Source organism: Mastigoproctus giganteus, chromosome 1 (genome assembly GCF_048544385.1).
Source record: "Mastigoproctus giganteus isolate SK-2022 chromosome 1, ASM4854438v1, whole genome shotgun sequence".
Lineage (NCBI taxonomy): Eukaryota > Metazoa > Arthropoda > Arachnida > Uropygi > Thelyphonidae > Mastigoproctus > Mastigoproctus giganteus.
The window spans coordinates 220593089-220617302 of NC_143575.1; the positions used below are offsets into that span (position 1 = coordinate 220593089).

At 36.6% G+C, this 24214-nt stretch overlaps 1 protein-coding gene across 1 annotated transcript in view; it reads left to right on the forward strand.

Moving 5' to 3' along the window:
* Nucleotides 1-176: 176 nt before the first annotated feature.
* The window catches only part of LOC150091538 (peritrophin-1-like), a 103461-nt gene continuing 79423 nt past the window's right edge, over nucleotides 177-24214 (forward strand). Inside the window, exon 1 of the mRNA XM_090384465.1 lies at nucleotides 177-548. Within this exon, the coding sequence (XP_090240591.1) occupies nucleotides 512-548 (37 nt within the window). The 5' untranslated portion in view covers nucleotides 177-511. The remainder of the gene's footprint in view (nucleotides 549-24214) is intronic.

The following is a 24214-nucleotide window of genomic DNA, read 5'->3' on the forward strand; positions in this document are numbered from 1 at the left end:
GCAGTGGATTTAAAATAACATTATCTGTAAACATACAAAAGCTTGAACTGATTAAGTTGAAAATGTCTTTTTTTTTTTTAGTTGGGTGTGATTTTATAACGTTACAGTGTTGTTTATTATGATTTAAAAAAAAAAAAAAAAAAAAAAAAATCTGTACAATCTTAAATCTGGCAGCTTTGGAAAGATATCAATTTGATAAGGTGCTAAAATGACTTCTCTGACTGTTTTCAGTAATAATTCAGCAGTGACTTGTCAAACTAATTTTAGCCAGAATATCCTTGTTCCCAAGGACTAGAAATTTGGCACAGGACTAGCTTGTTTCAATTAGTGTTCCATATGTTGTAAGAAAGAAATTGTTTAACATGTTCGAAGCATGTACTTTTGTGCATGACTTGGATTTAATTTGTATGTTCAACCGTAATTTGTATGGTATTGATTATGTGATATAGTGTTGATCTGATAGTGTTGATGATTGCGTCTAGTCTTCAAACTGTACAAATGAAGTCTCACTATGCATGAAAATGGATGTCATATGGGCAGGGCTCAAAGTATGTGGTGGTTTTTTTTTTTTTTTTACTAAGTGTATTTGGAACTGAAAGCAGTTCTGCTCAACAAAGACAGTTCCTGTATTGTATTATTTATAATGATTTCTACCAGTAGCTGATAACTTGGTCACACATTTGACCTGCAATATTCCATTTAATTTATCCACAAGTTTTCCATTGTGGGAAAACTTGTGGGACTAAATAAATTTTGAAGATCACTGGATAGCATTTTTCCAGTACCATCCTGTAATTTTTTCTAGAATTACTGTGTAAAATTAAAATTACAAATTGGAGGAATTTTGACGTTTTTTTTTTTTTTTTTTTTGCCATTCCTGTTACATGTGTTTATTCAGCAGTGCTGACTAGTCTGTTATCACAATTAATTGTAAAAAAAAAAAAGTTGAGTATTTTTTTGGGAGTCTTTAGTATTCTTTGTCAAGAAATTTTAGCATTTTGTTATACAAGCTATGAAATATATGATCATGAACCAAAAAAAAAATATATATATGTGTGTGTGTGTGTGTGTAAATTGTTAAGAGTAATTCTGTATTTTTACCAATCATTAGATTATTTCGACTTCACTTTACTATTTGTGTTGTCTTATTGCCATACGAAAATGAAATTTTTTATTTATTTATTAACACATAAAGTAATTTTAATTATTGGGGTTGAAATGTGTACAGGTATGTAATTAATTTTTGAAACACTATTGCTTATTAAAAAGTCTTTATTAATGAAAGTGCATATTATTCTGAAAATTAAGAATATCTGGTTAAAAAAGAATTAGTTGAATAATGCCTCTACTTTATACCCATGTCTGTTTAAATCAAAAAGAACATTTTCTCCTTAATTGTTTTTGCTACACAAAGTGTGGCAAGAGTTAGTGTTTGTCACATTCACATGTTTGTCTCCTGTTGGGATTGAGGAAGGATATAATATTTACCTAAATTGGATTGCATGTGATTGGATTATGCCTGAAGCATGTCTTTCTGAAAATGGCTATTGTGGCCCACATTTCTAATAAACTGTATCAATGAATAAGAAAGGGAAGGTGAACCTTTAGTAGAAGACTCGTGCACAATTATCAAAAAGTTGTGCAGCATAGTGGTTTTATTAAATTATTTTAATATTCCCAATATGGCAATATGCACACACTGACACTCAAAAGGAGCACAATTTCATTCTTTTCAGCTGTTTCTGGAAACATAACATAGTTACTTCTTTTGAAATATATATACCTCAGTATTTTGTTGGAGCTCCAAAGGGAGAAGTCAAGTGAAAATAAGTGAGATATTGGTGGTGGCAAATTCTGAGAAACTAGGCAATCACCACAGAAAAAGACTTCCAACATCATCATCATTATTATATTTATTGTATGCATTGTTGTTTCATCTTGTCAATAGGAGTACTGTTCTGTTCAGTTCAGCCTCATTTGGCTCACATCCCAAGCAGTTTTGTGACCAAATGTTTGCCAGTAAAGTTGCACTTTTTTAAAGAAATAAAATCATTTCCTTGTTTATAATATTACCCTAACCCCAGGGGCTCACATACTGGTGAGTATGGGCTTGGCAAACCCAGGGTCTTGACCTGGATATCATCATTCTTCTCTTTCTTGGTGATTCCTTTCTACTTCTCTCTCTGAGGATAACTCAGGAATTTTTTTTTTTTTTTTTTTGGCTGGTGCAGCATAAGCCTCAGGCTTTCTCATACCATATGGCTAATAATAATAATACTTAAATAAATAATCCATAGTAAAGAAATCACTTTACTAAATCAAGAGGAAAAGTAACCTTTCTTTTTTCTTTTTGTTTTATTTTTATTACTAACCCACTACCATTTCAGTTACAAGGTAGAACTTCTGTCTCCATGTGGTGGGCCAAGTAACCTGGAGGGAAAAAGGGAACAAACACTTGCCAAAGCCCAGAAATCCACTAGATGCACAGATCAAACCCTGTCGGGACAAAAACAAGAGGAACCTGGTTCTGTCACAGCAAATGTCAACAGGCTGACATAAACAGAATCCGAGCTTCAACATTCTCAGAAGACTTGCTGGTTGAAGTTTCCACTGCTTGACAGTCTGAACAACTGCAAAACAGAATTCATTTTTGGTGAAACTTCCGTTGCCATTTCACTACATGTTTCATTCAACACATCGAGATATGTCTTCACCAAATGAGACCTCATCAGTGTCAGGTGAAGTATGACAAAGTAGGATGGTATGCTAGTTCCCACTCAGAACATAATTCTTACTTTTAACAACCCCAAATCACCAGCACAATGGTCAAAGCAGGCTACCTTCCCCGCCTTGTTAAAGCCTACATCCCAAACCCGTTGTGTTAAAAGTGCCAGAAGTTTGGGCACTCAGACCATCAGCAAAAAAGCAGCTGCCTGTGCCATGTGTGGATCCACTACACACACACACACACACACACACACACACACACACACACACACACACACACACACACACACTAATACTGACTGCATGGTCACAACACATAGTTGTACTGGCTGCAAAGAAGCATATCCAGCATATTCAAAGGAGTGTCCCCCTTGGAAACAGCCATACAAAACTGAGCACATTGTAACCTACCAAGAGGCCAAAAAATCATTACCAGCCACAAATACTAAAAAGCCAACTTATGCCCAAGTAATCACAAGACAAAAATCAATTGCTGTCCAAGTGGAGGTAATCATATCACTATGTGAATCACTAGCTGAATGGGAAAATTCAGTATTAGCTGCCACACCAGTAAACCAAGTGATAAGCACATAAAGTAAAGCCGTAAATATGCTGATTATCATATGACCAAATGCTGTTTCACAGCAGAATACTGCAATATCTGCTATTCATGATGCAAACCACACCACTTGGACTAAACTAGTAGTAGTAGTAGTGGCATGTGATGCAAGAAAGCAAACGTAAGAGCTTATGCAGCATCAGCCAAAAAAAAAAAAAAAAACACACCATTCCCTCCAAATGCCTGTCAAGTTCCTCCTTAAATTTATTCAACCTATCAACTTCCACGACAGATGGAAGTTTGTTCCAGCAATTAACCACCCGCTGGCTAAAGGCAAATTTCCGCACATCTAATCTACATCTGTCTTTTCTTAATTTGAATTTATACCCCCTTAGGTTCGTAATCTGAACAAGTGGAAGAATCCCATCAGAATTCACCGCGCTGAACCCATTCAGGGCCTACACCTCAATCAGATCACCACGCAGGTACCTAGTCTCCAGCCACTGCAATTTGCAGAACTTAAGCCTCTCTTGATAAGAGGATCCCTTCATTCCCCTCACCAATCTTGTTGCCCTTCTCTGTACCCGCTCAAGTAAATCTACATCCTTCCTAAAATGAGGCCTCCAGACCTGTATACGCAGTACTCAAGGCGTGGCCTGACCATTGCCTTATACAGAGGGATAATCACCTCCTTTTCCCTGCTAGCAAAATTCCTATATATCATTGAGAAAACCCCATGACCTGCCCTGGCAGCCTGTCTGCATTGCTCAGAAAACTTCATATCTGCCTGCACAATTACAATTACTCCCAGGTCTTTTTCATTTTCTACCACCTTAAGTGTAGTACCACACAGTTGGTACGTTTCTCTGGGGTTACTTCTACCCATATGCAGTACTTTGCATTTGTCAAGGTTAAACTTCAGTTGCCACTTCTTAGCCCATCTGCCCAAATTATCTAGATCCTGTTGCAGTAGCACACTGCCATTACTGTCATTAACAACCCTGCCAACCTTTGTATCATCTGCAAACTTCAACACTAAGCCTGCTATACCTTCATCAATATCATTGATAAATATACAAAACAACAGTGGACCCAACACCGAACCCTGTGGGACTCCACTAATAACATTAGTCCAAGAAGAGCAGCATCCATTGATTACCACCCTCTGTCTTCTCGCACTTAACCATACTTTTATCCATTGTAGCAACTTACCCTTAATACCATTCTGCTCCAATTTGTACAATAGTCTTCCATGCGCAACAGTGTCAAAAGCTTTCCTGAAATCCAAATATATGATATCAAAATTATTTTTTGCATCCAGTTCCTTTGTAACCACATCATAATATCCTATCAAATTTGTCAGACAAGACTTTCCCTTAACAAACCCATGCTGTGTCTGAATTATTTCTGCAGTCTTGTCTAGATGATCCTGCAATGCATCTTTAACCAGCGACTCCATTATTTTACCCGGAACAGAAGTTAAACTAACTGGTCTGTAATTACTCGTGTCACCCTTCGATCCCCCTTTGTGAATATTTGCACATCAGTCCGTGGGAACCTCCCCTGAGTCCAAGGATGCTCTCATAATTATGGCTAAGGGTTTGCTTAGTTGCTTTGCCACCTCCTTTAATATAACTGAATAGATCCCATCCACCCCAGGTGCTTTTCTTACGTTTAACTTCAACAATTTCTCTTCCACTTTGTTCTCAGTTATTACAAAATCATTAAGTATCCTGCTACAATTTGATAACCTTCTGCCATTTTCAGACCTTAATAATTTCTCACTTGTGAATGTAGATGCAAAATACTCATTCAGTTTGTTTGCTATCTGAGCAGGATCATCAACAGTCGAACCATCGATGTCAAGTGGACCAATCAGATTCATCCCCTTCCTTTTAGAGTTTATATAAGTAAAGAAATCCTTGCTGTTTTTCTTAGCATCTTTTGCCAAGGATTTCTCGTAATCTGCCTTCGCCTGCCTAACCTCCTTTGTAACTTTGTTACAGATTAACTTGTAACTATCATAGGCTTCTGTATCACGTGTTAATTTGTATGCATTCCATGCATTTTTATTCTCTGTTAAGAGTCTCATTAGTTCATTTGACAACCATTTAGGCCTAACCCTTGAACAATATTTCTTAATAGGTATGAAACTTTTAGTAGCATCCACGATTAATTCCTTGAATGCTTCCCACTTAGAATTTACTGTTGGTAACATCATCAGTTGATTCCACTGTACAGAATTTAAAAACTGTCGGAGGCAACTCTCTAGTTCAGACTAAGATGGCCAAATTCCAGAACTGAGAAGGAGGTGGATACCGAAAACCATACATTCCAAAGAGGAGGAAAGTAATCTTGAGCAACACAAAACTTCAGTCCATCAAAAGCAAATTGCAAGTCCCACTAAATGCAAATAATGCTTACCTTCATGTAGAGGCTACTGTAGTAATTTGCCTAACATCCAAGATCTCCCTTCACAATGTGACCCTGTTGACTTCAGCATACAGGAAACCAAACCCTGCATATTACTTTTCACTCTGGCTACATAATACATCAGCAAGATCATGTTAAAAACAATCTGAACAACCTGCACATGGAAGGATAGCATTAGTAGTGACAAATGATGCAAGAAAACAAGCTTATTCAGCATCTGCAAAAAAAAAAAAAAAAAACCCCGAAACTTTCCATTTATTCTCTCCAATAGTTTGTCTAGTTCTGATAGCATAATCAAAATATGACATACCAACTAAGAAGAATTAGTAGTATAACTTCCTGAACTCTGCTCTATCGTACAGGACCTCAGTAGTTACCATCCACAATGAGGAAATCAAAACATGGACAAACTATTGGAAAATTACTTGACCGATAACCCTCAATAATGGAGTGGGCATTTTTATGCATCTTCCTACAGAATCTACTTGAGCTATTGCTGTTTCTCTATTCTTAGCAAACATGATAGCTGAGGGCTCGTCAACTAGTGCAGTACCATCACTATGCTTATTGCAGGCTGGAACTGGTGAAAACCATGTCTAGTCTCCAAAACAAAGTTCCGGCAATCCCCATTTCTTCCATAAAGTAGTATGATTGATTTGTTTTGAGATTATAATGGGCATCTTGGAAAGATTCAGTGTTCCTTATATTTCGAGAATATAGCTCTAAAACAGTGTATGCAGACCAGCCACTAGATAGTCCACCAGACTGAACCTGTTGGCAACTCTCTACAAAGCATCCAGATCAGCTAGTGTATAATGCCTGTACCCAGCCATACAGCAACTGGAATTCATCTGAGTAGTGTGTATGCAGGGGGCATTGTTGAGTCTCTGTTATGTCAAGGAGCTGGGTATATTCTTGCTCTGTGTACACCATATACAAAAATTTCATTACATCATACAGCATGTCCTCTCCTACTGAATACATCATGAATAGTCAGCCTAATAGAACAAACTTAACTGCAAAAAAAGATCTGAACCTTCTGGAAACTTCCTCATTCATTTCACAAATATACATAGTCTCAGTTACAACCTCAGTGATGTTCATTTCCACATGTAGTCTGCCAAGCCCAGACTGCAGGTGGAAATGAACTTACCTTTTCTGACAGAATTGAAATTATTGGTTGCCCCAACTACTGCTCCTCTCAGTTTTCCCAATTCCTGTACATTTCCTTTTGCTTCAAAAGCGGCATTTGTTCATTGTGTTTTGTGATATTCCCTATTGGAGACAGTAATTTGGAGTGTACTCTTTTCGATCTTCTATGGCTTAAAATCTCTCTTCCCCCATTCTGCCAAATTCATTTGCTACCTCTATCATTTGCCCAACTTCACTAATCACTTGGAACTCTTTGACATCCTTTCTCTGAAACTCAACTTTCCTAATGGTGAGATAATTTCTTTTTGTGATTTTAATGTTCAAAACTCCAGCTGGTTTCTGTGTACTAGTTGCACAGGCACAGCTGGTCAAGATACTGAAATATTTGCAATTACAGGCAGTTCTTGCTTTACGAGTTTTTTTTTTTTTTTTTTTTTTTCACAGTATTAAGTATCAACAAAATCGAAAATATGAACTTTTTTGCAGTTAATGTTCATATTTTCGATTATGAATGATAAACATTCATAAATACTGCATTTCAAACCATGCTCGTAGCTATACAATATAATGTATCCAGCTTTACAATATTAATCTGTTTCAGAGACACCATCATATCGTGAAAATATCGTAACGGGAACCCAATAACACATTGTTTTTTGATAATTCATTCCACAACCTTGGAAGTTGAAATTTTTTCTCTATATAACTCTCTGAAAGGTCCTTTTTTTTATAGTGCAAATTGTATTAGTTACCCATTCAAATCATTAAAATGCACTACACTTTCATCATTATCATATGTTCTGTTATAAGAACCAATTTTGAACGCCTTTGTGACATTTTTCTAAAGCACATTTCTGGGGGTCAAGACCATAAAACAATTTGCAATTTCCAGTTTATTGGGCTTTTCTGTTACTGCAAGCAGTTATAAACAGATAGTAAATTCTGTTATTGCATTTACGAAAATACTGATAGCTGGAATTGTGTGTTTTTTTTGTGTTATTATGGTGAAATGTGTTTTCCCCGTTACTGAACTCTTCAATTGTATAAAAAACATAAATAAATTTTCAGAATCTTCTCTTCATTACTTTTTTTTTTTTTTAAGCTTCATAAACTTGATACTCTGTGCAAATCGTGTTAGTTGCAATTTGTGCGTTCTGTTAAAAAATGCTTATGCATGCTATTGAAATTTATAAAGAAAAGAGAAGATTATCTTGGAAACAAATGCCTCTTGATGCATTTCTGAAGAAGACTACAACTCCTCGTGCAACAAACCGAGTGCCGAGCCAATAATAAGTTATCAACGAGTGTGCATTTAGTCGACGATGAAGAATAAACATTCTTTAAAATTTGTAAGTCATAAATAATTTATTTATTATTATAATTTGCTTGATTTTACAGGCCACGTTATAATTTCTTTGGATAAATCAATCATTGTTTAAACATAAACTAATTTCATTGTTGAGAATGTAATCCCTATTTTTAACATTGTCTATGGGATTCAATTCCTGCTTTACGAGTGCGCGCTAGGAATGAATTAACTCGTAAAGTCGAGAAATACCTGTACTAATAACCTCACACACATTGACCCTGTACCTACCAGAATACTAGGCAATCCTAACCACACACTCGACACTCTTGATCTTTTTCTCATAAACAACCTTTCCAAGTACATGGTCAAGGTGATTGGGCCTCTAAGCACCTATTCAGAACACAACTTGGTGGTGTTCTCTTCTTCATTTGATCCTTTCTCTTGTGGCTGTTCGAGCCTTGTGTTGTTTGGAATTTCAAGAATGTGAAAGGGGATAATCTGCAAGATTTTTATTCTTCTTTGGTCGGATTACTGTTTTTAAATCTTGTGATGTCATTGTTTTCTCGGATTGTGTCAGTGAAGTTGTTCTTGTAGACATGAAATCCTGTATTACATTCTGTATCTTAAAATCTTGTCCTTTGTGTAAACCTTTGTTCTCCAATAAGTATGCTAAGGCTGTTCAAGATAAGAATGTTGCATATCACAATTGGGTTACATCCAAATCTCCACTTTCATTTTCTGCCTACACTAAAGCTGACAACAATTGTAAAACAGTTATTAATCAGCACAAACTAGATTTTTAACAGGCTAAGAGTATAAAACTTGCTCCTTGTCCAAGTGGTAGTTGAACATTCTGGTAGTTTGCAAAATATATTGGCTGAAACTTTTGCCCATCTATACTCCCATCTCTCTCTTAAAACTTGATGGTAAACCACCTACCATTCCCAGTACACTCCACCCAATGTCTTCTATAGTCTTCCATCAAAAGGATGTGAGAAAAATTTTGAACAATCTTAGTGCCAAGAAAGTTCCAGTTCCTAATGAATATTTCTCCACTTGTTCTCAAAATCCTGCACTTACTCTTGTTCTGTGCCACCCTTTAAACTTTCCTATTCCACTGGGCTTTTTCTTCTGCTTGAAAATTTGCTAATATCCAGCCAGTTCCTAAAAAGGGTAACAAATCCCTCTCAGGTATGACAAGCTAGGACTTTGCTACCTGGGAGTCTGACAAACCGATGGAACTGATATTCAGGTGACACGAGTCAAGTGGACTGAATTTTTGTGAAGTACGACATCATCAAAAGGACGTCAGAAGAATTTTGAACGTTAATGCCAAAAAAACACCAGGTACTGATGCAATTTCTCCACTTGTTCTCAAAATGTGGCTTGCTTCATGTTCCAATAGAAGCAGTGCAGGAATCACTTAAGCTTCTGCCCTGCAGCTGTTGTTCATCTGTTAGTTTGTGCATCCCCTCACATCCCAAGCTAGAAATTTTCCATCCCACCTAACCCTGCCTTAATAGCATCAGCAAATATTCTTGCACCCCTTCTATTTAAGTTAAGTGTATTCCATCCCTTTAATAACGGTTCCTTCTGTTAAACACTGACCACGCTGAGAAAAATTCTATGCCATGAGCCTTATACAGTCTCTCCAGGGTCGAATTGAATGAGAATGTTCCCATCATTTACTCCCGCCTATCATAAAGTAGCAGAATGAAGATGCTTTCAGATATAATCCTAATTTGGAACTTTTCTCAAATTTGCACTTCTTGTTAAGTCCTCAGATCTATTCTTAATATCATTAGTACCAATGTGTACAACTGTATCATAGATGTACATATTGTAGAGATGATAGCTGCAACATCATCAAATTTAGCCTCCTTGGCAGACATACCTTAGTCCTATTCCATAGTCTTTTTGCCTGTTTCCCTGACAGTAGGGCCACCGACGATGAATGTCTCCTGTGGGACCAGTTTTGTATTCTGCCTTTAGGATTGCCGCTCTGTTGCCTGATACACAAGTGTAGCCTCTATCATTTAGGTGGGCAGCTGAGAGCTTGATAGGCCCCCATTTTAATTCCTATGAGGGCATCCCCATCAGCATGCTCAGTTTGTGCTTAATTTGCTCACACTCTACACCAGGCCCAGACAAACTATGAGCTTTAACTATGGCAAACCGTGAGCTTTAATTGTATTTTTGAAAAAAAGTTTACTTATTTTATGCCTTTTGCGTATTACATATGCAAAAGGCATAAAATAAGTATATGTTTGTAAAATTTGTATATGTAATACATTATAGAATTTGTCGACTTGTAAATTGTTTTATCATCTCTGTATTGTTCAAATTGAGATTGAAATTGTGCGTGAACCGGAGCAAGCCAACGGGCGCTTTTATAACAGTATAATTTGCGATTATAAACTAACTGCGCGAAACTATGGTAACAGACAGCCGGTGATGATGATGACAAAGGCTTTGCTGCAGTGGCAGAGTAATAGGATAGGATTGCTGACCAGCTTCAGTTCCAATCTGTTTTCTCTGACGGTCATCCCACAGTTAGTTTTTTTGTGTTATATTCGGTTATTATCTTGGTGTCAGTAGCGATAAAAATAATATTTACGCCCTTTTAAAAATTAATAAAAAATGAAAAATTCAACAAGAGCATAGTGTCTTCAATGAAGAGTGGAACACAAAATATTTTTTTTGCTAACATAAATAAGACTATTTGTCTCATCTGCCGGGAGAGTGTCTCAGTGTTGAAAGACTACAATATTAAAAGAAATTTCACTACTAAACATTCCGAATATTGTGCCAATTTATCTCCGGAAGCGAGAAAGAAAACTGCTGATGGATTGATTCAAAATTTATCTAGACAACAAAATGTGTTTACATGGCTAACTAAGGAACAAGAAGCTACCATAGAGGCAAGTTTTGTTATTTCTCATATAATTGCAAAAAGCAACAAGCCTTTTTCTGATGGAGACTATATTAAACAATGTATGACTGAAGCTTGTGGAATTATATGTCCTGACATTAAACACAAATTTGAGAATATAAGTTTATCTCGGCAAACTGTAGTAAGAAGAATTGAATGTATCGATACAAATTTGAATGAGCAATTATTATCATTATTAGAATCCATAACATGGTATTCGATAGCTCTCGACGAAAGTAACGACCAAAAGAATACTGCACAGTTATTAATTTTCATACGTGGATGTACCTCTAATTTTGAAATTATTGAAGAGCTTCTTTCAGTGGAATCTCTTAAAGACCAAACAACGGGCTGATATATTTGAAAAAATCGAAAAATGCTTAACAAGATATAATTTACAATGGAACAAAATGGTAAACGTAACAACTGACAGGAGCACCAAGTTTGACAGGTAAAAACGTTGGAGCATTAAAGAAAATTCAGGATAAAATTTGTGAAAATTATCCTAATTATAATTTAATTACAATTCATTGTATTATACATCTACAAGTATTATGTAAAAATGTGTTAAAAGTTGAACATGTCACATCTTGTATTATTAAACTAGTAAATTTAATACAATCGAGGGACCTGAAACACAGACAATTCGTTAATTTTCTTCAAGATAATGAATCCGAGTACACAGATATTCCTTATCATAGCCAAATTCGATGGCTTAGCTTAGGAAAAGTTCTTCAATGAGTATGGGATCTTAAAGATGACATCATTCTATTTTTAAAACTGAAAAATATTATGGACTTTCCCGAATTAACTGATAATAACTGGATTTGTGATTTTGCGTTTACCCTGGACATCATGACACTCTTAAATACTTTCAACACCATGTTACAAGGGAAAAATTTATACGCCCATGGTATGGTAAAAAGTTTGAATGGATTTCAATTAAAACTCCAGTTGTTCCTTCGACATTTATTGATTAACAAGGTAGACCACTTTCCAACCATGAAGTTGCTGAAGATTCCAGAAAATAAATTTGAAAAATATTTTGAAATTATCAACGCTTTGAATGACGACTTTTCACAGAGATTTGGCAACTTCCGAAAAATTGAGACAAGTTTGGCAATAGTGCGCGACCCATTTTCAATAGAAATTGATAGTGCACCGAGTGAACTACAACTTCAGATTATAACTCTGCAGTGTGATACCGATTTAAGGGAATTGCACCGTCATGAGGAAATCTGTAAATTTTACAATACTTTTAATTCAGACAAATTCTACGAACTTAAAGATTTTGCCTGAAAAATGTTGGTTATTTTTGGATCAACCTACATATGTGAAAAAACATTTTCCATCATGAATCTAAATAAAAATTCTTTACGATCAAGCATCACCGATGAACATTTACAAGCAGTTTTAAGAATCTCAACTACAAAATTAACACCTGAAATTAAAAAATGTTAAAAGATGTAAAACAGTTCCATTCATCTCATTAAATTCTTGGTTGTTAGAAAATAATTTTTTTTTATGTTATATTTCTTCATGATAATAAATAATATCTAAAAATAGTATTTTACGTGCGACCCACCTTCTTTTTGAATTCCTAATGTGGCCCTTCAGCCAAAAAGTTTGCCCAGGCCTGCTCTACACTAAATATACAACACTAAGACATCCCAATTGGCTATATCATGTCCCATTCCAAATAGGTTTGCAAATGTCGAACAAATAGCACATTTTAGTAAGGCCATGATTCATAGGAGAACTGTCCCCTTTAGTTGTCTCCAAGAAACAGCAGTGCTCTTGCTACTTTGAGCCCTGACACCTCCGTAGCCAGGTGGGCAGGAACAACAGTGCATAGCACACACTTCTTGATTAGACCGGGGTTCGAGCCTATGACCACCGCATATCCTCGGAGCAATATGGCCTTAGTTGCTAATGCTCCTAAAAAAAAAAAACAAATAACAACAAAAAAATGACTTTGAGCCCTTTGCTTTGCTTTGCTGCTTTAGTCTGAGGCATTATTTCCATTTATATTCAATTTAATTTGAGAATACTATACTAAACTAATAAATACTTAAATGCAATAATAACTCTACTTTATTCACAGGTTATGCAACAATAATATATATTACGCTAGCAAGTTTATGTTATATATAGGTGCCTCCGTAGCCAGGTGGGGCAGGAGCAGCAGTGTATAGCACATGCTTCTTGATTAGACTGGGGTTCGAGCCCGTGACCACCAAATACAGAGGATGCGGAAAGGTCAGGGAATGACCTCCGCATATCCCCGGAGCAATATGGCCTTAGTTGCTAATGCTCCTAAAAACCAAACAACAACATGTTATATGTATTATACTATACTGTTACATTAACAGAATTCTAAATTAGTTACAGCCTTACTAGATAATAAAATTTCTTAGCTAAAAACAAAAAAGAATATATGCCAGCTTACGTGATTAGAACCTTTGAATCACTTTTTTACCACAATTAAAAACAAATTACTATTTATTATATACAAATATTAAGTCATAACTTACAAAGGAATATTAATACTATTTGCTAATAAATATAGATGAAATTTTGAAAGCGCTTTAGCCTCCTTTGCACTTCCATAGGACAATCTGTTTTTTAAAGGATTTTCTAAGAATTAAAAAAAAAAAGCTGAAAAACTTACTAATACTGAACTTAAGATATTTTTTCTGACTAACATTTTTGTCACAGTTGCAATAAATGCTATTAATAGATGACAGAGCTGCAGTGGCTCAATACATTCCATGTTATATATCGATTCTGTACAATCCATTCCATGTTATATATCTGTGCTGTATTCTCAATGCATTCCATGTTATATATCTGTGCTGATACTCTCCATTGTTGAATTAACTATGCAAATAATTTACATGATATTTGTGAATATGTAATGATAATTATCATATGATGATAATTTACATGATATTGGTGGCCCACTGCCCTTGGGGTACAGTGGGCCACCATTCCGTGGTGCATTGGATTCTGTCTAAGAGTGTGATGAATTCATGTAAATTATTTTGCATAGTTAATTCAATAACAGAGTATTAGCACAGAAGTGTTCTGCCGACCAGGCTAGCCAGGTGGGTAAAGTGCCTGCCTGGCAACCCAAAGGTCGTGGGTTCGAATCTCACTTCAGGCTTGGATCAGAGTATTGCAAAAATCTTGGGAGGTGCATTATGGCCATAGAAGCTGATGCGCCAACAACTAACAAAAAAAAAAAAAAAAAAAGTATTCTACAAGACATCACAGAGGTAATTCCTCCTTTTCTTAACTAATAAATGCTACTGCAGCACTTCATTACCAAGGATTGATGGCTGACCAGATATGTCAATTTAGTAGTGCTTAGTGCCATGAAAACCAATGAGATGATTTATTGGATAATGTATTTGGAACCAGAAAATCTGAAAATGCCTAACCGCATGCAATCTTTATGAGAATGGTGCATAATGTTCAACAACAATTAACATGCATTTTGTTGCTGCTGCAATTATTCCCCTTTGCTTTAAATGGTATACTAATGCCACAAACTGAGCTAAAGAGAACTCTGAAACGAACAGCTGTAAAATATTTTGCAAGAGCACAATGATGAAGATTCAAGGTTTTCTACGTCGTTCTCCACTGTTAGAATGACATGAAAATGCATGTTTTTCTAAACCTGCTGCTCTTTTATACATTACAGGATCAAAAAATTCCAGGACTGATATTTATTTAAACAGATAGTAGTTACACATTGAATTTTTCAAAATCATGAGCTTGGCTATTTACGTGTTTTTCCTATTGGTTACATAATTACAAAAAAATAAAAAGATTCTTCATAGCCCTCTTTTGAAACTTCCTCAATTGCATTTACCTTAGTTACCATAACTTTTGCTTCTCTGGAAAATAGTTTGCCCCTTTAATGAGGTTCTGTAGTTTTGAGAAAAACTTAAAAATCACATGAAAGTCAGGTGAATAACAAGGATGTTGTAAAACAGTTATTATTGTTTGGAATGTTATTTGAAAGGTTGTCACACAATGAGCAGGAACCATCTCATGGAATAATGTCCAGTTTTTCTCTACCTATGATGCAATTATTAGGAGATCATGTATCCTCCTAATTGCATCTCTCAAGTTGTTAATGATTTCTAAGTACATTCTTGCGAACAGCATGGCCTGGTTTAAATTCATGATGAATTATAGCTTTCTAATTAAAAAAAGTTCTAGCATAATTTTACCTTTCGATCTCTTGTGTGGTTTTTTTTTTTTTTTTTGTTCCTGAAAGACGTAGGAAACTACCAATTCAGAGGTTTAATATTTTCTCTGGATTGTAAAGATAATATCATGTGTCATCTCCTGTCACTTGTTTTTAAAATTTTTTATTGTACTCACAAATGTAACCAGTTCTTTTGAAAATTCAACTCTTGTTTCCATCTGATCTGCTGCTAAAAACTTAGAAACAAAGAAGTTCAAATTGGAAGTGAGTTCCTACATTTGTGTTGATTGTGTCTCGTTTATAGTACTTTATTTAATTCTTTTGTATTTAAGTAAGGTACTGCCTGTCACTTAAAAAGGCAGTAGCTGAGTTATAGTCTTGCTCCATTTTATAGTAGGGAATGAACGGTTGGTTCATATTTGCCAACCTTTAAACCTTAGCTATACTGTAAATCTTTTATGCATTCTTTGAGTCTAACAGGGAAACTCCTGTATGATTCTCCTATCTAGATTCCTCTGCAAAATGTTGTCTGCACTTCCATTGTAACTGCTATGTGGGACTGAGTAGATTATAAGCATCTCTAATTTTACAAAGGTGCTTTTTGATCCTGCATAGAAAGTTGAAATATTAAAGAGCCTGGCAGTCTTCTCAGTTGAATGAAATGGAAATATTTTGTATGCCTCTAGGTTTTCACATTTTCCTTAAAGGACTTGGTAGCTTCTGCTATGGTGTTTTCAGTGAAATCCTTTGGATTACATTGAAAACACTATAGCAGATCCTCCTTGAAAATTTTGAGAGCTCTCAGTACAAAAGGCACAGATAACTCCAATTTTTGTGGAAAATGAATGATAGGACAGGTAGTGGAGAATGATTCCTGGATCTGTTGGTTTCCTATACACTTTTGTAATTAATTTGTTATTCAGCTTTGTGATTAAAACATCTAAAGAGTGGAGTTCATTGTCCACTTCAACTTCAGTTTTAAATTTTATGCTGGTGTGCATCTGATTGAAGTTGCTGAAAAAACTGTTAAGCTCCGTCTCGCCCTTCCATACTACCGAAATGTTGTCTGCATATCTGTCCCAAAATATAGGTCATTATGAATCATTTTGAAACTGAAATTCTAAATTCCTCTGACATCAAACTCATATTTTGGGGCAGATATGTAGAAAATATTTTAATAGTATGGAGGTAGAAAGAGACAGCTCAACAAATTTTAATTACAAAAGTTCATAGGAGAATTTATGCTTTTGGTTAAGAAAACACATGGGTTCTACAAGAGTATACCTGATAGACAGGTTTCCAGCGCAATATTGAATAAGTATGGTGTGATATAATCATTGTAAAAACATAAATAAAAGCAAGTGTATGTTACAGGCCAAATGATTGTGATGAATATAATGAACAACTAATACAGACAGAATAGCCATACAAATCAATCTTATCATGGGGAATTTTAATAGCAGCTCACTCAGTAACAAGAACATTTCTGCATTCTAAATTGAGTGGCCACTTTATTAGGTAACTTACCCTTTTCACAACATGGAGCACTCCTTCAGTAAGAGCATCACATTTTCTGTCATGCAATAATAGTATTTGTAGTGGCAAAAGAAAGCAAGCTCGGCCTTTCTTTTTAAGCATCAGCCAAAAAAAGGTAAAAACCCTCCCAAATTTCCAGACCCCCCCTCCAATAATTTTTTTTAGCTCGTCCTTGAGTTTATTCAGACTATCCACCTTCACAACAACAGATGAAAGTTTGTTCCAACAATCAACCACCTGCTGGCTGAAGGCAAACTTTTGCCCATCTGTTCTGCAACTATCCTTCCTCAGTGTCAATTTATGACCCCCCTCACATGTGCAGTCTGAGCACAAGAAAGAATGCCATCAGCATTGAGCTTGCTCAATCCATTCAAAGCCTTAAACACCTCCATCAGATCACCTTGCTTGTACCTAGTCTTCAGTTGATGCAATTTGTGGAACCCAAAATGTTTCTTGGTAAGACCACTCTTTTGTTCCCTTTACTAATCTCTTTGCCCTTCTCTTCACCTGTTTTAGCAGATCTACATATTTCCTAAAATGAGGCTTCCAGACATGTAGGCAATATTCAAGATGCAGCCTAACTATTGCCTTGTCAATGGATAATCACAGCCTTATCCTCTTCTTCAAGAGGAGTGTTTCCATTTACAATGGGTTTCGTCAGCCTACAAGTTATTTCTTGGTAGGAATTTTTTCCCTCCATAAAGTACAGTTCAGGGTGTCTTGGTCGGTTAATAACCCCAGGGACTCACATCTAGTGAGTTTGGGCTTGGCACACCCAGGGTCCTGAGCTGGATATCATCATTCTTCTCTTCATTGGTGATTCCCTTCTACTTCTGACTCTTGTTCTCTCTCTCAAGGTAATTCAGATTTTTTTTTTTTTTTTTTTTTTTTTTTTGCTGGCTGGTGCAGCAAAAGCCTCAGGCTTCCTTGCACCATATGGCTGATGATAATAATAGTAAGCCTCGGACTGTCATGCACTCCATCCATCCATGTCCTCCTAGGTCTTCCTCTTCTTCTTCCAGGAGGTATCCATTCCAGGATTGCCTTTGGATATCTGTTTTCTTGCATCCATTTTAGATGTCCATGGGTTTCCTCACGGACATCTAAAATCCATGTTAGATGCTTTTCTTTGATAGTGTCAATAATAGTCTTTTTCACTTCCATTTTCTCTCATGTCTTCATTCCATTTTCTGTCTCTTCTAGAAGTTCCTGCTGAACGTCTTCAAAAATTCATTTCTGTGGAGAGCAATTTGTTTTCTGCTCAACTATTCAATGTCCAGATTTCTGCTCGATACAGTAGAAGACTTTGTACAATCGTTTGAAATATAAGTTTCTTTGTTTTATTTAGGATATTTTTGCTCTACAGAAGAGTTTAACATGCTGATAGCCTTTCTGCCATCTGAAATTCTCTTATTGATCTCTGCTTGGAACGATCCATCACTTTATAAGATTGATCCCAAATATTTGAATTTATCAACTTGTTTGATTTTAAAACCTGCAATATTTAGAACATGCCCTGATCCTGAAGACAACACTTTAGTCTTGCTAAAATTGATTTTTAGACTCCATTGTTTATATTCCTCAAACACTTGACAACATGCATAGTTTGCATCTTTTAAGTCTTGTCACTATCACTACCTGATTGTCTGCAAAAAGTAAATTGTGAATTTTTATTGCATTTTTTTGACCAGGATCTTAGGCAGATGTCGATATAAATTTTGAAAAGTGTTGGTGACATGCAACAACCTTGTAATAAGCCTTTTGAAGTGTGGAATTCAGGTGACAAAGCTGATCCCATTTTATTCTGCATCTATTATTCCTGTAAATTGCCTTAATAATGTTAATCCATTGTCCATCAATGTTTGCCTCTTTCAGGGCTTCCCATAAGAGTTTTCTTGGAACAGTCATATGCCTTTTAAAGGTCAATGAAAATCATAAAGATTTTTTTTCCTTTCGATTGGCATTTTTCGAGGATCTGTCGTACTGTTGAGATATGGTCTATACATGACCTCCCAGCTGAAAAACCACTTTGTTCTTCTGACACCTTGAATGATTCGGGCTTCTAAATGGTTCCTGATCCATTTTCCAAGGATCTTTAAGAATGGGTTCAGGATGCATATTCCTCTGTAATTTGAACAGCTTTTCCGATCGCCCTTATAAATTTATGTAATATATCCTGTTATCATTTCTTTCCATCTTTCTTCTCCTCTCAGTATACTATTTAACAGTTTTTGTATCAGAACAGCCACTCCACTTCCTCCATATTTCAGAAGTTCCATGTAAACTCCTCCAGATCTAGGTGATTTTCGATTCCTTCCTTTAGCAGGAGATCCACTTCCCTAACAGAAACTTTTAAGCCCGAGTCTTCTACACCAAAATCCTCCATAGTTTTGAACTCTTCCCAGTCTTCTTTTAAAAGTCCTTCATAGTACTCCTTCCAGTCTTTCAAAGGTATTAATTGCAAACCAGCGTTGTGTTTATTGTTTTCTCAAGTCTTTAAGGACCTACCACGATTCCGCTGATTGCTTGAAGCCAATTTGCTATTAATAGTCGCGCATTTCCTTTCCTATTCTTCATTTTTCGCTTCTACTACCAACCGATTGGCTATTTTCTTCTTTTCAACATAAATGTTCCTATGTGCATCATTCCTATCACCCAGCCATTTCTGATATGCAAGTTTCTTTTCCTCTACAGTATCTCTTACTTTGTCTTAATCCAGGTCTTTTTTGGTCCTTGGCTCTTTTTACCTAGGATTTCATGAGCTATTTTTTTACAGTATTTTTTAAATATTCATAGATTTCTTCAGTATTACCTTTTATCTCTATGTTAATTGCAACATCCAATCTATGGGTGATGTTGTTTCTAATGCTGTCGTCCTGCAGTAGGTCAATGTTAAATTGATCCACTTGTAGCATTTCCCCTTTCCTGCATTGTTGGTTGTCCACACATTTTCTTAATCCAGTTCCACCTCAGTGTTGTTTTAACAAGAAAATGGTCAGATCCACATTCGGCTCCTCTATAAACTCTGACATCTTTCAATACATATGTCCCTGATTATGTTGAAATAATGTAATGTATAACTGATCTAATTTGTCTTGTCTCCTGTGACCAAGTATATTTATGGAATCCTTGTGTTGGAAAAATGTTTATTTTCAAGTCGAACTGTTCACAAAGATTGCATAGTCTATCTCTGTTGTTGTTCCTCTCTTTCTCTCCAAATTTTCCAATAACTTTGCTATTTTGTTCAGTTCCTACTCTTGCATTGAAATCTCCCATTAGAAATATCTCTTTGTTCTTAGGGATTTTTTCTATTAGATCTCTCAGATCCTCCCAAAATTCAACCTTCAAGGTTATCAGCAGTGTCATTAATTGGGGCATATATTCCCACAATACATATTTCTCTCCCATACATTGTCATTTCCAATGAGATCATTCTTTCATTAATAAATTGCCAGTTTTTGATGTTATGTCTCAATTTCTTTTTAACAGCAATAGAAACTCCTGCTCTTGCTCTTTCACTTTTATCGACTCCACTCCAAAAATGGTTGTATTCTCCCTTTATTTCCTCTCCACATCCTTTTTTCTTTGTCTCCGATAACACGATGATGTCTAACTTGAATTTTTGCAGTTCATCCGGAAGGAAGTTTATTTTACTTGAAAGACATTGAATATTCCAGCATCCCAAAATCATAGTCCTTTTTCGTTTGCTGAGTTGTTTCCGAAAGTGCCGTCCATTTTCATTTTCACTTGTAGGTCGTTTAGCATTTGTGTATTTTTTACACTGAATGAGGAGCTAGATTACGTTGCAGCACCCCCAACCTGGAGGGTCAAGCTCTGTCTCGCCCTACCACCATACTACCAAAATATTGTCTGCATATCTGTCCCAAAATATGAGTTTGATGCCAAGGACCAAAATATAGGTCATTATGAATCATTTTGAAACTGAAATTCTAAATTCCTCTGACATCAAACTCATATTTTGGGGCAGATATGTAGAAAATATTTTAATAGTATGGAGGTAGGAAGAGACAGCTCAACAAATTTTAATTACAAAGTTTATAGGAGAATTTATTCTTTTGTTTAAGAAACACATGGGTTCTACAAGAGTATACCTAATAGACAGGTTTCCAGCGCAATATTGAATAAGTATGGTGTGATATAAGATTGTAAAAACATAAATAAAAGCAAGCATATGTTACAGGCCAAATGATTGCGATGAATATAATGAACAACTAATACAGACAGAGTAGCCATACAAATCAATCTTATCATGGGGAATTTTAATAGCAGCTCACTCAGTAACAAGGACATTTCTGCATTCTAATTTGAGTGGCTACTTTATTAGGTAACTTGCCCTTTTTACAAAATGGAGCACTCCTTCAGTAAGAGCATCACATTTTCTGTCATGCAATAATAGTATTTGTACTGGTAGTGGCAAAAGAAAGCAAGCTTGTAAAGCATCAGCCAAAAAAAGGTAAAAACCCTCCCAAATTTTCAGACCCCCCCCCCTTCAATAATTTTTTTTAGCTCGTTCTTGAGTTTATTCAGACTATCCACCTTCACAACAACAGATGAAAGTTTGTTCCAACAATCAACCACCTGCTGGCTGAAGGCAAACATTTGCCCATCTGTCCAGCAACTATCCTTCCTCAGTGTCAATTTATGCCCCCCCCCTCACATGTGTAGTCTGAGCACAAGAAAGAATGCCATCAGCATTGAGCTTGCTCAATCCATTCAAAGCCTTAAACACCTCCATCAGATCACCTTGCTTGTACCTAGTCTTCAGTTGATGCAATTTGTGGAACCCAAAATGTTTCTTGGTAAGACCACTCTTTTGTTCCCTTTACTAATCTCTTTGCCCTTCTCTTCACCTGTTTCAGCAGATCTACATACTTCCTAAAATGAGGCTTCCAGACCTGTAGGCAATATTCAAGATGCAGCCTAACTATTGCCTTGTCAATGGATAATCACTGCCTTATCCATTCTAACAAAGTTCCTATATCTCATTGATAAAACCCATGACCTTTCTGGCAGCATAGGTTTTGTTATTACCACCAGGTCTTTTTCATTTTTCACTCTTAAGTGTCATACCACAAAGTTGGTACTTTAATCTGAGATTACTGTTACTCATATGCAGTACTTGCATTTGTCAGTGTTAAACTTCAACTCTATTTCTCAGCCGATCTGCCTAATTTTCCTAGATCTTTTTGCAGTAGTTTATGCTGATTACTGTCATTAACCATCTTGACAACCTTTGTATCATCTGAAAACTTAGATATTAAGCCTGATATATCATTATATGTATACACCGATGAGCCAAAACATTATGACCAGCAAGTCATTATGCAGATCAAAGCAACTGCAGGTGAACTACAGCGCGGGTTGGGACACGGTATAAAACACACCTGATACTGAACCCTGTTAAGCAATGTTACTCTTGTCCTTCAGGTGGGAAAGGCAGCTGACTTGAGCGAGTTTGACAAAGGCCAAATTGTAATGGCCAGAGCATATCTGAAAATGGCACGGCTGTTGGGGTGCTCACGGTCCACCGTGGTTAGTACTTACTGAAAGTGGTCCGAGGAGGAAAAACCCGCGAACCGTCAGCAAGGTTTTGGACAACCACAGCTTGTCGATGCTCGAGGTAAGAGAAGGCTCTCCCGAATGGTACATGGCAACAGAAGGGCGACTGTGGTGCAACTCGCTGGTAATTGGAATGCTGGTGACAGGAGTAATGTCACAACACACACACAGTACATGGAACCCTGCTGAAAATGGGGCTGCATAGCCACAGGCTGCTCCGAGTGCCCATGCTAACCACGGGTTCACCGGCAACAGCACCTACAATGGGCACACGGGCATCGAAACTGGACGATTCGATTGGAAGAACTTCGTCTGGTCCAATGAATTAAGTTTCCTGTTGCACCGTGTGGACGGCCGGGTACGTGTGCATCGTTTACATGGGGAAGTGATGGTGCCTGGATGCACCGTGGGACGAAAGTGGCAGTTTCATGCTTTGGGAAGCCGGTGGTGGCAGTGTCATGCTTTGGACGATGTTCTGCTGGGATACCCTAGGTCCAGTAATCTATGTGCTGGTCACTCTGACGTCTACCACCTACCTAACCATCAAGTACACCCTTTCGTGGCAACGGTCTTCCCCTCTGGCGGTGCTATCTTTCAGCAGGATAATGCGAATGCCACACCATCCGGATTGTTCGAGACTGATTCGCGAAACATGAGAAAGACTTCCAGGTATTGCCCTGGCCTCCAAATTCCCCAGATTTCAATCCCATGGTCAACTCAGATTTTGAGTTAATAAAGTTAAAGGGTGTGCTGGTTACATGTTGGTACCAGATACCACAAGACACATTTAGAAATCTTGTAGCGTCCATGCCTCGCCGAGTATAAGCTGTTTTGGCTGCACGTGGAGGACCAACATCATATTAGGTAGGTGGTCATAATGTTTTGGCTCATCAGTGTATATTTTCAATATCGTTAATGGGTATAGAAACAACATTGGGCCATCACTGAATCCACTAATAACATTTTTCCACAAAGAGCAGTGTCCATTAATAAACACTGTCTTCTCTCACTCAAAATCCCATTATCCAGTGCAGTAACTTGCCCCTAATGCCAAACTGCTCCAATTTATACAGCAATCTTTTATGTGCAATAATATCAAAAGCTTTCCTGAAATCCAAATATACGACTTGTGGCTATTAAATAATGAGACTGCACATGCAGCCACTACATACCAAGCACCACCTGTGAACCATTCCCTAGTTATCTGTCAAGTCACCATCCAACACACCCATTCATGTTGCAGTTTTCCAGAAAAATGGCAGATAAAATAATTGAACAATGGATCAACCTCAGATTTTTAACAAAACACTAAAGAAAACAGCAACTGAAGAGTTATGTTAAGTTTATGGGGAAGGAATTATGTCAAGAGCTCCTATGTTTGAATGCATAAAAGATTTTTAAAAGGAAGAGAGAATGTAGAAGATGAACAGCCAGGCTATCTAGTATCCATTAAACCTGATAAAACTGTGGACTGGCTAAGGACATTGATTAGAAGTGATCATCGTTTAAGCATTAGAATCATTTTCATTAAAACTCAGTATATACAAAGAAATAGTTAGATAAATTTTAAATGAAAATTTAGGCATGAGAAAGGTATGTGCCAAGCTTTTGTCAAAAATTTTGAATGAAGATCAAAGAATGAGAAGACTCCAAGATTGTGAAGATATTTTCAAAAAATTGAAGATCCAGACTTTCTGAGTACTGTAATTATTTGTGATGAAAGTTGGCTATTCCAGTACAACACAGAAACTAGAGTCCAGGCAATGC